Here is a 15,269-nt window from a genome sequence, read left to right on the forward strand (position 1 = left end):
GTCCACTTAATTATCTAAATAGGTGGATGGATAATCAAAAATTTACATAGACAGATAGACTTCATATTAAGCATTTCTTATTTATTACTTAAATTACTAGCAATTTAGATAAATAAAATTGTTAGGAATCTTCAATTCATCCCTTGTTGGTATATACTTATTGATTTTTTAATTTTTGGCAGTTGATATTCTGATGTAAAAAGTGGAAATGGCACAAAAGCAGAAAGGACCAAAATAGGGGGAAAGACATGCAGGTCCACGTGGTTGGAGGCAAAATGGGATGCGGATGGAGTTGTAGTTCCCATTGGTCCGAAATCTATCCACGGCAGGTAGCCTAGATTTCATTATCCTACATGGCTCCTCCTAAGCCCTCTTTTAGATTCTCTCTCCCTCCCCTGCCTTCTCACTCACTTGATAAGCCAACCAGCTATCCATTTTCCAAGAGAAGAGAGAAGAAACAAAGCTTAAGCAATATCTCAATATCTACATTTTCTTCTTGAGAAACAGCGAAGATGGCTGCTACCTCCGGTGCAGTGCTTAATGGGTTGGGATCCTCCTTCCTTTGCGGAGGGAAGAGGAGCCACACCTTGTTGTCGGCCAGCGCCGGAGCCCGAGTAGGCGGCGGTGTCGGGCCTAAGAAGTTGATTGTCATGGCTGCTGCTCAAGCCAAGAAGTCTTGGGTCCCTGGCGTGAGGGGTGGTGGCAACTTCATTGACCCCGAGTGGCTCGATGGCTCGTAAGTCTCACTCAAATTCACATTTCTTATTAACCTGTCCCCCAATTCTAATATCCTCTAACATTATGCCAAATATCGAAATTGTTATTGTTGAAGCAGATTTTTAAGAAGGCCGGATAAAACAGAAAAAGTAGTCACCGGAAATCTATCGGTCCTCCTAGGACCCGAAACACTCTGATGCATAAACTAGTAAAAGTTTTATAATTCGGATATGGGGTGTGTCCCTTTTTATGGAAGAGACTCCTAATGAGGTGTAATTTTCTTTATAGGGCATGATTTACCATGTAGATCGCATTAATGGCCATGTGGGTATATAATTTTTATGTAAAGAAGATCTTGAGATTGTTTTCGTTTGATGGCCTGATTATTTTACATGTAGAAGTTAATTGAGTGACATGTAATTTATATCCCCCAACAGTTATAGAAAAACTTTTTCTTACTAAAAATCTTACGAAATGTCAATACTCTATTTGGAGTTTTGAAGTAGTTTATTAATGAAAATTTGAATTGCAGGCTCCCAGGTGACTATGGTTTTGACCCACTAGGGCTAGGGAAGGACCCAGCATTCCTCAAATGGTACAGAGAAGCGGAGCTCATCCATGGCAGGTGGGCAATGGCTGCAGTTGTTGGAATCTTTGTTGGGCAGGCATGGAGCGGCATCCCATGGTTTGAGGCTGGAGCCGCCCCTGGCGCGGTTGCACCCTTCTCCTTCGGCACCCTCCTCGGCACCCAGCTCATCCTAATGGGTTGGGTTGAGAGCAAAAGATGGGTAGACTTTTTCAACCCCGACTCGCAGTCCGTTGAATGGGCCACGCCATGGTCGAGGACCGCCGAAAACTTTGCCAACGCAACCGGTGAGCAAGGCTACCCGGGCGGCAAATTCTTCGACCCGTTGGGGTTGGCCGGCGAGCTCAAGGACGGCGTTTACATCCCGGACACGGAGAAGCTGGAGAGACTGAAGTTGGCTGAGATCAAACATGCTAGGCTCGCCATGGTAGCTATGCTCATTTTCTACTTTGAGGCTGGGCAAGGGAAGACACCTCTTGGTGCTCTTGGGTTGTGAGAAGTTCAAACTTTAAATGTAGATAATTGAATTAACCTCTGGTTTTATTGAGCTCTGAGTTCCTCCATGAAACTTCCAATTTCTATACTTCTTGGATTAATGTGTGTTTGTGAGATAATAAATTTTACTACTTTATTCTTAATTCTAATCTATTATCTTCCTTTTACTTGTGATGGGGAGACCTATTAGAAAATTGCAATGTACTTTCTCTCCACAAAAAATAATAAAAAATACCTTTATAAATCTAGAAAAAAATTTTTTTTGAAAAAATTAAAAAGATGGTGACCACACGCAGCGGCTGTGGGTCACAAGGCCCATGGCCACTGTGTGTGTGTGTTTTTTTTCTTCTAATTTATAAGAATATTTCTGTCCTTTTTAGAAATTTTGGGGGCATTTTGGCAAAATAAGAAGAGAACTCGACTATAAAAGAGAAACAGTCAAAATCAAACCCAGAAAGACATAGTTTTGCTTCACCCATGAAAGATGAAAGACGAACTTTTAAATAAATAATAGCAAGCTTTGTTGTCTTGTTTGCTAGGCAAGATCCCCATCCTACCCTTTTACCATCAATCACAAATTTGAGGGCACTGAAAAGAAAAGGTTGAAGTCTGTCAAGAAGTCAATGGTTTGTGAATTGTGATGAACTTTCCAAAGAAACTGATATTCTCATGAGAAACATGAAATCAAATGGGGACCAAGAAGGGTTGGATTCAATCAATACCAAAAAAAAAAAAGGTTGGATTAAAAAGACAACTGCAGCTGGGTTAATGGAAACTGCCTGAGATCAACAAGAATTCTTGGTGAAAAAAGGGTGCAAATCATCCACTGCCTGTAGCCATCAAAAACTCGCCCTCACATACAACTTCACCTCCAACATATGCCTTCCCTTCCATCTTTGCAATTCCAAAGCGTTTCTGCAGCTTGATAAGTGTCATTCTCATAACTAAGGTGTCACCGGCGATCACTGGTTTCCGGAATCGCACTTTGTCAATTCCGGCAAAGAAGAAATTCTCGCGAGAACCTCCAACTTCTGGTTGCAGCATAACCAAGCCACCAACCTGTGCCATTGCCTAAATCCAACAACCACTGTCATTAATCACTAATTATTTGCTTCATCAACGGTAAAACCAAATAACGGAGACAGCTTTTACAAAGTATCGATTCTAATATAAAAGAGATCTATAAGATAATGGTAGAAACTGCATTTTTATTCCAAATGCTGATGTGACAGTTTTAACCAATTTTTTTTTTTTTGCTAAATAATCAAAAGGATTGGTTGGGATTGCGACATTAATATTATGAGTTAAAAATGTGGTATATAGCATTACTCTCATAAGATATTTGCTTCTACCCCGAGAGAGATGAAGGCAATGCTCATTGTTTGTCTATGAAGAGTATCAAGACATCATCGTTGTGTGCAATTCCATAATCCAATATGGATAAAATGCAAATAACAGAAAGTGTAAATTCAATACTTCACAGATAAGTATAGTCAATGAAACAAGACAGACGCAAAGAGGAGAGACAAAGATGAAATGATTTATATTTATGACTACCTTAATCTGTGGCTACATTATACATTCCAACCCTAGACTATAGGGCAATTTGTAACATTCTATCCTGAACTTTAAGTTTGAGCAATCAACCCCTAAGCTATAATTAGTTGTTTATCAGATGATCACATAAAAATAAAAGAAAAATAAGCCTATAATCATGTGATAATATGATAAGCACATCAATTTTAAGGTTAAATACAACGGAAATTGAATAAATTTTAACAGTATGGAAACATTATAACTGACCATATGATTCAAGGGATTTATTGCTCAAATTCAAAGTTTAGGCGGGCATGCAACCAACCTCATTGTGTAAGGGAAAAATGCAATTTACCTGTTAACTCTAATATTCAACTCTGATTTACCATGATAATTCATCTTAATTACCTGGACAATAAGCCCAAGCACGACACTGTATTTTAAGAATGAAATTGAAGAAGAAAAAAAAAAAAGATTTTCACATTGCCATAGAATCGGTAATTAAAAATTTATATTTTAGAATAGGAATGAAGATATTTTTCATTTTTGTTGCTTTATGGGCAACTTGACATCTAAAAATGACCTTATATCATAAGAAACCCTGATAAGTCCGTGAAGCCAAATTATAATCTTTTCTCTCTTTGCTGTATGTATTTATTTATTTGTTAATTGCTAGATATGAAGCAACGTTTTCCTTTGCGATTACATTTCCCCATTGAAACCGTGATTCTAAGATGATAACCTGCAGCAATTTTCCAAATACATTTTCCTTATAGAAAACAAATATTTGAGAAAAATAAATGAATAAAGAAAATGCCAAGACATCCAAGAAGATGTCATTTTTCTGTTGCTTCATATTTTCCACATAATTGTAGAGAGCAGTCGTTGAAGACAAACTGCCAGATCTCGTTTCATTCACCACCATTTTCATTGGCTACTAATCTTGATTGGCTCCTGTTTCAATTAGATGTCAAAAATGCCTTTTTGCACAAAAACTTACATGAGGAAGTTTATATGAAGCAGTCATTTGGGTTTTTTCCGCAAAAGAGAATATTAGGGTCGTGTCTGTAAGTTAAAAAAAGCTTTGTATGGTCCCAAGCAATCACCGAAAGCCTGGTTTAGAAAATTCTCACAGTTTGGAGTTTGGCCTTTAGCGGTGTTAGACATATCATTCAATATTTCACTTACACACTAGTACAAGCTATATCCTTCTTGTGGTATATCTAGATGATATCGTAATTACTAGAGATAATTCAAGAGGCATTATTCGATTGAAACAGTTTTTGCAGTAGAGGTTTAATGCAAAGGATTTGTGAATACTCTAATTTTCCTAAGGATTGAAGTTGCTAAATCTCATATAGGTATCAATTTATCTCAAAGAAAGTATGTGCTTCATTTGTTAGAAGAGACGGATCTTCGGGGTGCTCGTCCTACTGAGATTCCAATTGATCCTTGTTATAGTTTGTATGAACGGTTTAGACACAGAAGGGGGAAGCTATTATATTATTCGGCTTATGTTAACCTAATACAGGCATCCTATTATATAGGATTAGGGAAATATCATAAAGACTAAAATACCCCCAAAACCCTAATGACTCAAACCCTAACTCTTCTAACACTCCCCCTCAAGCTGGAGCATATACATCATATGAATCCAGCTTGGAAGATAGAAGCAAACGAAAAACAACTAGAAAACATATTCTAACACTCCCCCTCAAGCTGGAACTACTTGGACCACACAAGTTAATTAAATAAAACTTCAACGCCGGTCGAAAACTCGTTGGTAACTTGAACAACCATTTGATCGGTTCTCGCCGAAAAACACCAAGGCCGGTCGGATGCAACGATCACTTGATCGGTTCTCGCCGGAGAATCCAAGGCTGGTCGGATACATCGATCTTGGGATTGGTTCTCGCCGTAAAACACCAAGGCCGGTCGGATGCATCGATCACTTGATCGGTTCTCGCCGGAGAATCCAAGGCCGGTCGGATACATCAATCACAAACAACAAACAAACAACAAATTTTCACATGATTAACCAACAAGATTCGCCGGAAAACAGATACTGGAAAAACAAAAAACTTCGCCTGAGCTTTGCTGGAAATACGCCGGAACTTCGTCAGGGCTTCAAAACTGGCTGGAAACACATAGAACAGGCTGGCAGTACCTAAAAACAGAAGAAAAACACTGAAAAACAGAACAGAAACAGTCACTGGAGGCTCGCTGGACCTTTGCCGGAGACTTGCCGGAGTATCGCCGGAGCTCGCCGGAACTTGCCGGAGAAGACAGAACACTCCGGCCACTTCAAAAACAGCAACTACAGAATCAATAGAGGGTCACACAGTAACTTTTCAACACCAAAAGCATCAAATCGTCGGAATTTTTTTTTTTTTTTCCCGTTGGCCGCTGCAACTTTTCCGGCCACCACAGAACACTCTGGCCACTTCAGACAAGAAAGAAAACCACCGCAGAACCATCCGGCCAGCATCACAGAACATCAAAAACAAACAAAATATATATATATATATATATATATATATATATATATATATATATATATATATTTTTTTTTTTTTTTTTTCTCACCGGAAGGAGTTCCGGTCACCATAAAACAAGAACAAAACAGCTCTACGGAGCTCTTTGAAGGTACTGCCCGTGTGGGTTAGCCCACACGGGCAGTGCTGCCACCAAGAAGAAAACTAAACTACTCAAGAATCGAAACAAGCTTTGATACCATGTTATAGTTTGTATGAACGGTTTAGACACAGAAGGGGGAAGCTATTATATTATTCGGCTTATGTTAACCTAATACAGGCATCCTATTATATAGGATTAGGGAAATATCATAAAGACTAAAATACCCCCAAAACCCTAATGACTCAAACCCTAACTCTTCTAACAATCCTAATCAAAAATTACTAAAAAATAAAGACAATTATTTGAAGACCCTGGCAAGTATCATCATCTAGTTGGAAGGTTGAATCATCTTATTATTACCAGGTCAGATATCTCATATACAGTTATTGCTGTAAGTCAATTCTTGGAGGTTCATAGGGTTCCACATTGGAAAGTTGTTATTCATACTCGGTATTTAAAGAAAGTTCCTGGTTTTGGGATATTGTATAGACTATATGAACATCTCAAGATAGAAGATTTTACTGATGAAAATTGGGCAAGGTCTCCCTTAGATACATAATTTCTACTGGATTGTACATTCTTAGGTGGTAATTTGGTCACATGGAAAAGTAAGAAACTGACAATAGTGGCGTTGTTCAGTGTCGAAGCAGAATATAGGGAAATTACTCTTCGCCAATGAGTTCACATGATTACAACATTTTCTCCAGGGAATTGGATTGTCAGCTCCTACTCCTATCCCATTGTTTTGTAATAACCAGGTCGCTCTAAATTTTGCGTCTAACCCAGTTTTTCATGAAAGGACCAAGCATATTGAGGTTAATTGTCATTTTATTCAAGATAAGATATTTGTGAAGTCTAGAGACCAGTTAACTAACAAGTTTATAAAATCCTTATGTTGAAAGTGGTTGAAGTTCATTTATTCCAAGCTAGGCTTATATGATATATATGTTCCAGCTTGAGAGAGAGTGTTAGAAGTGTTTGTTAGGATTAAAAGAATATGTTTGCGATAGGATTTGTTAAGGGGTATTTTTAACATTGTATTAAAATTTACAATATATATAGATTATGAGATGAGAGAGGCATGGTATAAACGCAGCCTCCTCTGTCACTATTTTCTTCCCATGCAAACCCTACAACAGTTTTTAAAAGTTTGATTCTCATCTAAATGGTTTCATGTTGGCTTACATATACTTCCATACCTCAATGTTAACAAGAAGTTCTGATCATGCCTTGAAACCTCTAGTTTATGCAATCAAATTAGTAGATTTTTCCTATTGGTAATAAAGTCAATTAAAAAACAGCCATTAATAAAGTTGACCATTATTATCAATGTGACTTAGAAGAAGGGATCTTTTAAATGACAACAGGTGTCCATGGCAATGGATTTCACCTAGATTAAATTAAATTGGAGGAAATTTTTCTTTTTCCATCAAAGTTTTCAATAAACAAGGTGATTTATGAAAATTGAGCGTTACTCGCTAAAGCTTGGTTACAACATCTCTATGGCACCACTTTTTATTCTGCAATGAAATAGCAGTTCATCTCTATGAACTCTCTCAGGTCAATAAACTTGAGCAATATCCCAAAAACGTGGTCACACGGTAAGCTTATAGAGGCCTACAGAGAAAGCCAACTCCAGCAAAAGGAAACAAGACCAAAAGGCATTCATATTCACCATAAAATGACGTTTTGCTCCTTATACTCAATATTCCAGTCAAATACTATTGGTGAACCAAAAATCTATGGTAGACACCTCAAGTTACGGGTGTCCATTCCTCCCAACACAGTTCCTGGATAGGAAAGTACTTGAGATATCTAAAGATATTGCTAGAAATTAAACAGTATGTTTGGGATACTAATGGAAAGGTGTGTTCTCTCTAACCTAGTTTGGTTGTAAGATGGAAAGAAAGGAAAGTGTTTAACTTAATATTACTGATACGTCCTTTTCTGTTCTTTCTTGATGGGCAAATAAGTAACTCCACCAATTTCCATTGAAAAGCTTTCTATTCCCTCCCATTCCTCCCATGTTTGGACAGAACAAAGAAGCCGGTCCAGAGGGAATGGGGCATTTCCTTGGAAGTCCTTTTCTCACTCATTTTAATCATGCAAACAAAGTGGAAAGAAATGGATCCATTCATTTCCTCTCATTCTCTCCTCTCCTAAACAGGCTCTAAGTGCATAGTCCAAGTATAGCACATCAAATAATTAACATCACTCCCTAAACACGTAACAACGCAACAGGTAAAATAAAATTGATCAACCAGCATACTAATGACAGATAATTAACTGTCATGCTAAAAGCATCAATATATTGATTCCAAGAGGCATCTTCTTAGATCACGCAACTTATGAGCACATTCAATAATTACTCAAAGTTTAAAACTGTCTCATTCCTTCAGTATAGGTTCAATATATATTGGCTTTGGAAAATAAGCATTCCCTTATGAGGCACTGCCACTCCAGTTCTAAGTGAATACTACAATGAGGGAGATCTTTAATCCATTATTTCTATCCCAGATTTCCTCAAACCTTTATTATTTTGGCATTGAACAAGCATTGACATCTTCATCAGATCATTAAGTACCACCTTGCCATGACAATTTCATCAGCATTCACTGAGCACCACTTTGCTACTCTACACCACGCTGAAAACAACACAGAATCCAGTTGAATATGCAAATGAACTGAATGCTGTAGAGGGCTGGCAGTTCAACTGGCAAACCTTATCCAATTACGAGTCTCAAATCCCAAAGGATCCTTCTTGAACTTTTAATTATCGAATGCATTCTCAACATCAAGCTCTTGAACTGACCAAAATAGGTTTGATTCCAAAGAAAAATTTTCTAATCAATTACATCTTAGTTGGTGCAACATTAACAACCATCATTGGCACTTCGCACAATGATCAGCCTTTTCTGAATCATGAGAGCTGAAACTATATTTATCCATCACCACGCCGCACATTCATCACTTGATGGAATCATCAGCCTCAAATGATTTAACACTAGGGAACTGGAAAAATGTGCTTTACTTGAGCTAAGGATTGAAGAAAATTGATGTAATCTAGTTGGCATGTGGAACGAGACATCAGTCAAAATACAGTAATCCACTTGAAAGGTGTAGAGTCCAATTGTGAATAAGTGATCTAATTTATTCCTCTACCTTCTGATCCTAGATAATTTTGAAAGTACAAAGCTCATATAAATATAGAGATACGTGCTTTGAAACGTAAGCTTTAATCCCTTATAAAAGGTTATCAATGGCCCGTGAATTATTTCATAATTCTGACCAAAAGGAATTTTGTTCTTATTGCGAAGTCCAGTTTAAACTATTGATTACAATGAACTGGAATATACTTCTTGACGACTAAGGGTCTTGATAACCAAAATCCATAGCTTTGGAAGCTTAAGATAGGATGATCAAACACAAAGTTCAGGCAAGGAGCATCAGGAACAAATGAAGCTCCTCAACTGTCTTACAACCTCATTCTGAACAAAGAACACATCATAACGGTAGAAGTTTCAGTTCCAAATGCATAATCATACCTTTGACAACGGTGCAATTCTTGATGAGTATTGTTCCATATTTAAATACCTCCACACAATTCATAAACTACTCCTCGAACATCAATCAATGGAAAAAACAATAGTGGAAAAAAAGCAATTACCTCCACCATGAGAACACCAGGCATTATTGGCCTTTCAGGAAAATGGCCAGGAAAGAAGTTGTCATTTATTGTTACATTCTTGATAGCAACAGCTGAAACTCCAGGATTGTATTCAATCACTCTATCCACTAAAAGAAAGGGAAACCTAAACCACAACCAAAAGAAGGAAAAATATTTATACTTACAAACTTTTCATAGGCTGCCCTCAGGATATCCTAAGAGAAACAACATTCAATCAAAGCTAAGATTCTTCATTGTTTGGGAATTCAAAAAAAGAAAAGAAAAGAAAAGAAAGAACACCTCCAATCAAATAGACCCAACATAATTCTTTTACTATATTTGGCTTAGGCTCTACTTGTTTCGATGTAAACCATTTTTGCCAAAAAAAATTAGTATTTTTGGGTGTTTGGTTACGCTAGAAAAAATAGATTAATCGAAAACATTTTGTCAACAGTAAAACCCCCACTTCTTTTTTGTAAAATGGTTTACATTTAAAATTAAAACCAAACCCCACTAGGGCCTTCCCGCCAAAGCCACCCTTTTCCAGCCTAACCCTCACCCACTAACCCGTCATAGATGCATGCACCCCCTCTTGGTCATAACTCACTTATTCTCTTTCAATCCAATCTAATACAAGTTTGATTAAGTAACTAAGTTTGAGCTTGAGTCATTAATCTCTAAGAGACTTGATCACGTGACTAACGAGTGCGTTGTATCGAGCAATTTGCCTCTTTATATTTGAGATTCTTTTGAAACAAAAGAAACATAAAACAAGATTGAAAAGTTCTTCTTTCTCTTTTTTTACTATCTCAGCAACCAAACAAAATTTGTGCAGCATTGCAACAAGGGTTTTTCTCACTCTGTTCTATTGAAGTCCACAAAACAGATCATTTGCACGAATCTTACAGAAAAATTCACTCACCGGTGAGGCAGAATTTCACGAATCTGGTTGATATCCATCACCGTAGGAAATGCTGGAAATCCTGCAATAAAAAAAAAATGAACCCATCAAGTTCACCAATCCACTAAGAGAGAGAGAGAGAGAGAGAGAGAGAGAGAGAGAGAGAGAGAGAGTTGCGATTTTGCGAAGCAAAGTTCATACTTGATTCGATAGGGGTGTCTTCCCTTGGTTCTTTTGCAGCGTCCAGAGAACAATGGGTAGTGAAAAGGCTTGGATTCTTCTTCTTCTTCAATTGGGTCGCTCTAGGATGAGATCTGAAACCACCAAGAGAGATTTGTGATCGTTGCGGAGGCAAAATGCTGCAGGGTCGATGAGAGAGCGACGAGTGGGAACTTGGAGAAGCAGATAAGAGAAGAGAATTGGAGAAAGCTGACGCAGCCATTGTTAACGAGGCCTAGTTCTGAATATGGGTAATCTATGAGTCTGAGAGACACAGACAACTTGGCATTTATGGGTGAAACTGCGCCGGGGCGAGAGTTACGAGGTAGGAGACGAGAGTGTGCCTTTGTTTGGCCGTTGCAGAGATGGTGGGAGAAATAACGGAGATTCCAATGTTTGAAGTTTGTTGGTTGGGCAGTTGGGCTGAATAACAGGTGGTCTGCCTAAACAATTGGGTCGGGTTGGGTCATATTAGGAAAATTGTCATTTTTATTGAATCAATGCATAGTAAGAACATTCCCAATGGACGAGCTAAATGTTATTTTTATTTAAAATGACTCTTCAAATGTTTAAAAAAATCTTCTACATTGGATTAACTAAAAGAAAATGCAAAATAGATATTTGATTGAAAGAGCTAAAAAAAAAGCTAAATGTAGCAGCAGTTTTCAATGGGTCGGGTTAGGTCATATTAGGAAAATTGTCATTTTTATTGAATCAATGCATAGTAAGAACATTCCCAATGGACGAGCTAAATGTTATTTTTATTTAAAATGACTCTTCAAATGTTTAAAAAAATCTTCTACATTGGATTAGCTAAAAGAAAATACAAAATAGATATTTGATTGAAAGAGCTAAAAAAAAAACTAAATGTAGCAGCAGTTTTCAATGGAGCTATTTTATTTTTCATTGTTTCTCTCACATATTTTCTCTTTTTCCCAAATTCTTTCATACTTTTTCTCTACATGTTCTTTTTTTCCCAAAACTTTTTTCATTTTTCCTCTCACATGTTCTCTTTTTCTCAAAACTTTTATGGCTTTTAATAATATTTTAATAAAATAGATACAAATATAGCTAATCGGATGTAGAGACATTTAAAAATGGCTTAGCTAAACTAGATAAAAGTGAGTTTTGAGAAGTCATTTTACATAAAAATATGGCTTCTCCATTGGGAATGCTCTAAGAATGTAAAAAAATAAATAGGTAAAATTGGTTCATGTAGTTGACCTAATTTATAAATTACTATTTGTAGTTTATAAAATAATTTATAGGTCTCTAGGGTAGGCCAAAATAACATTTTACTCCCTAAACTTATTTTTCGTTAAATGGCTTAACAGAAACCGTTGAGTAATGCTATAAATCTTCATAGAGTCATCCCAAATGTGATGTGATTTTTAAAATTACCGTTGAATTTGTGATATGATTTATTGACTTTTGATCTATTGGTGATTTTAAAAGCTACATCGCATTTGGGATGACTCTATGAGGACTTTAGGAAAACTTATAGCATTACTCGAAACTGTTTCATTGCTACCTCACACCCAATTAAAATAAGACATGTGTTCTTTTTTATTTCTGCTTTTAAAAAATGACAAGTAAGCTTTTCTACGTCATTTTGAGGCTCCAGAACACACTTCATAACAAATTAAATAAACATAATCCCTCAGTATCCATCTTCTCCACCAATTCACTATCCATCTCTAGGCGAGCTGTTTGGTTTCATAGCACGACTAATATCGCCGCTAGAGAATCGCCGAAAACGTCACGACGGTAAGCCACCTTGCTTTTGAGCTTTTTTACTTTCGATTTTAAGATTTGGGGCATCTTTAATTTGTGAGTTAGTCTGAGATTTTTGAGCATCTGCGTTTTTTGAGTAGTGCGTTTTTAGGCATTAAAGAATCTTCAAAAATTGTTTCTAGGCATCGAAAACAATCTATCCCTCTCTCTCTGTTTTTTTTTTTTTTTTGTTTTTTTATTTTGGTTCTATGGCAAGCACAATTGTGTTGTTTATTGGTAAGCACAATGATGAAAATCAGATATCATTTTGGAGTAATATCTTTATTTGAAACTTCAAATGTTTGAACCCAATTTGTGGTGAAAAGGTTACAGTTTGCAAGCCGCTACTCTCCAAATCATTCATGATTCTAGGGAAAAATGATAGATTTTGGGCATCTTCGATCTTAGAGTAACCCACAGATCGAAGATGCCCAAAATCTTAAAACCAGAAGTTAAAAAGCTCGAAAGTAAGGTGGCTTACTATTGTGATGTTTTTGGTAGTTCTCTAGCGGCAATTTCAGTCGTGCTACGAAACCCAACAACTTGCTTGTAGATGGACAGTAAATCGGTGAAGAAGATGAAGACGCACGGTGGGGATATAGGGCTTAGGTTTGTTTATCATAGAATTAATGTGGAGAGTGTGTGCTGGCGCCTCAAGATGACATGGAAAAAGTTACTTGTCATTTTTTAAAGTCAGAAATAAAAAAAAAAAATACGTGTCGCATTTTTATTGGGTGTGACGTGACAATGAGACGGTTTCTATTAAGTCATTTAATGGAAAATGATTTTAAGGAGTAAAATGTTATTTTGGCCTACCCTGAGGACCTATAAATTATTTTTTAAACTACATGGAGTGATTTGTAAATTAAGCTAACTACAGGGACTAATTTTACATTTATCCCTAAATAAAATTGAGAATAATTTTTAGAGGTTTTGGCATAAATCAAGCATTTTGTGTCATTCAATCAAAAATTGACACAATAATCTGAAAAAAATAAAAAATAAATAATAATAATAATAATAATAATAAAATGTTAGCAAAACACCAAATCACTACCAAATATCTTTCTCTTTTATCACTGTTCATCTCAAACCTGACAACATATTCAAAATCCATCAAACTATATATGAAATAGATTCAAAAATCATTGTTTATCTCTCCTTTTTTCTCATTCAATTAGAAAAAAGTAGTTCCTGAACCTGTGAAAGAGAAAAATGCTACACTTTTGTTTGTGGTTTTTTTGTTTTAAAAAATTGAAGTCCGAATAATCTCAACTGAGGCTCTGCTTATTTCAGCATAAAATAATTTTCTGGAAAATGTTTTTCATATTTTTCAGTATTTGGTGCGACGGAAAACATTTTTTTGTTTGACTAAAAATTATTCTTTAATTTTCATAAAACAATTTTCATTTTTGAAAACCGTAAACCATTTTTTGAATTTGAGCATCTCATTCTCAAATCGACAGACCTAGTTAGAACATTGTCGGGATCTCGCCAAGAACCGGCCGGGACACTGTCGAGACCCCATCGGGACTTGGTCAAGACCTGCCGAGACTCGCCTATACCTAACCAGGACACTGCCTAAGACTCAATTAGGACATTGTCGAGACTCGCCGGGACCCAATTAGGACACTACCGAGACCCCGCTGGGACCCAATTAGGACACTACCGGGACCCCGCCGAGACCCAATTTGGACACTGCCGAGACACCACTAGGACCCAGTTAGGATCAGGACCTGCCGAGACCCGACCGAAACACTACTAGGACCCTGCTAGGACATCGTCAAGACTCGATCGGGACCTCGCTTGGACCCTGTCAGGACTCGCAGGACTCGGCTAAGTCAACGTCAGGACCTAATCGGGACATTTTCATAATATATATACAAAAATGAGAAAATATTTTCTAGGAAATTATTTTTCAAGAAAATGTTTTCTGTTAAAAATATTTTTCAACGAAAAACATTTTACGTCGAAACAAATGGAACCTAAAATTCAGTGTTGTTTTCTCAAAGTTATGGTGAGAGACTGAGAGATATTTGGTAGTACTCTAGTATTTTGCTAACATTTGATTTTTTTTTTTTTTTGTTCCAATCCGATGTATCAACCTCTTATTAGAGGGCACAAAAGACTTAGTTTGTGCCAAGGCCTTATAGAAATTATTGTCAATAAAATTACTTGCCAACAAGCTCAGACTTGGCTCGGATTAGTTCGACTCGGGATCAGTTCATTTATCAAATGAACAAAGTTTGAATAGAACTTTACGCTCGTTTAATAAACGAACCATACTCGTATAAACTTGGTTCGTTTGTATAAGCTCGTATAACTTCATTTTAAATATTTTTTTAATATTATTTTTTAACTTTGTAATGAGAACATGTTAAGTATTTTAAAATATAAAACATAATTTTCTTTGTAATATAGTAGATATAACTTGAATTATTATAATTGAAAGTCTTGATATAGATATATGTATATTTGTGTGTATATGACTGGGTTTATCATTTATGTGTATGTATATGTGTGTGGGTAATGAATGTATATACATACTATAAGAAAACGTATAATATCGAGATTAGATTCTCGAGCTTGGCTTGTGTTTGAAAAAACTTAAATGAACTGAACTTGAACATTTAATACTCAACTCGGCTTGACTCGATTATAGTCCTAAATGCATGGTAGGGTTGGATTGTATCATGGTTTGACTGTTTTGAGGAAGCATTTGTGGATTCTCGGATTAT

At 36.6% G+C, this 15,269-nt stretch overlaps 2 protein-coding genes across 2 annotated transcripts; one reads left to right on the forward strand and one right to left on the reverse strand.

Moving 5' to 3' along the window:
• Positions 1-390: 390 nt before the first annotated feature.
• On the forward strand, positions 391-1,941 carry LHCB6 (light harvesting complex photosystem II subunit 6). Its single transcript, XM_059590968.2, has 2 exons — positions 391-736; positions 1,250-1,941. Exons 1-2 carry the CDS (start codon positions 513-515, stop codon positions 1,797-1,799), a joined length of 774 nt encoding a protein of 257 aa, XP_059446951.2. The 5' UTR covers positions 391-512; the 3' UTR covers positions 1,800-1,941.
• A 337-nt stretch (positions 1,942-2,278) lies between these two features.
• Positions 2,279-11,168, reverse strand: LOC132178944 (uncharacterized). The gene is made up of 4 exons (XM_059591532.2): positions 10,741-11,168; positions 10,561-10,621; positions 9,639-9,783; positions 2,279-2,869 (listed from the first exon to the last, which is right to left on the reverse strand). Exons 1-4 carry the CDS (start codon positions 10,979-10,981, stop codon positions 2,618-2,620), a joined length of 699 nt encoding a protein of 232 aa, XP_059447515.2. The 5' UTR covers positions 10,982-11,168; the 3' UTR covers positions 2,279-2,617.
• Positions 11,169-15,269: the final 4,101 nt, after the last annotated feature.

Source organism: Corylus avellana, chromosome 4 (assembly GCF_965113065.1).
Source record: "Corylus avellana chromosome 4, dhCorAvel1.hap1.2, whole genome shotgun sequence".
Classification (NCBI taxonomy): domain Eukaryota; kingdom Viridiplantae; phylum Streptophyta; class Magnoliopsida; order Fagales; family Betulaceae; genus Corylus; species Corylus avellana.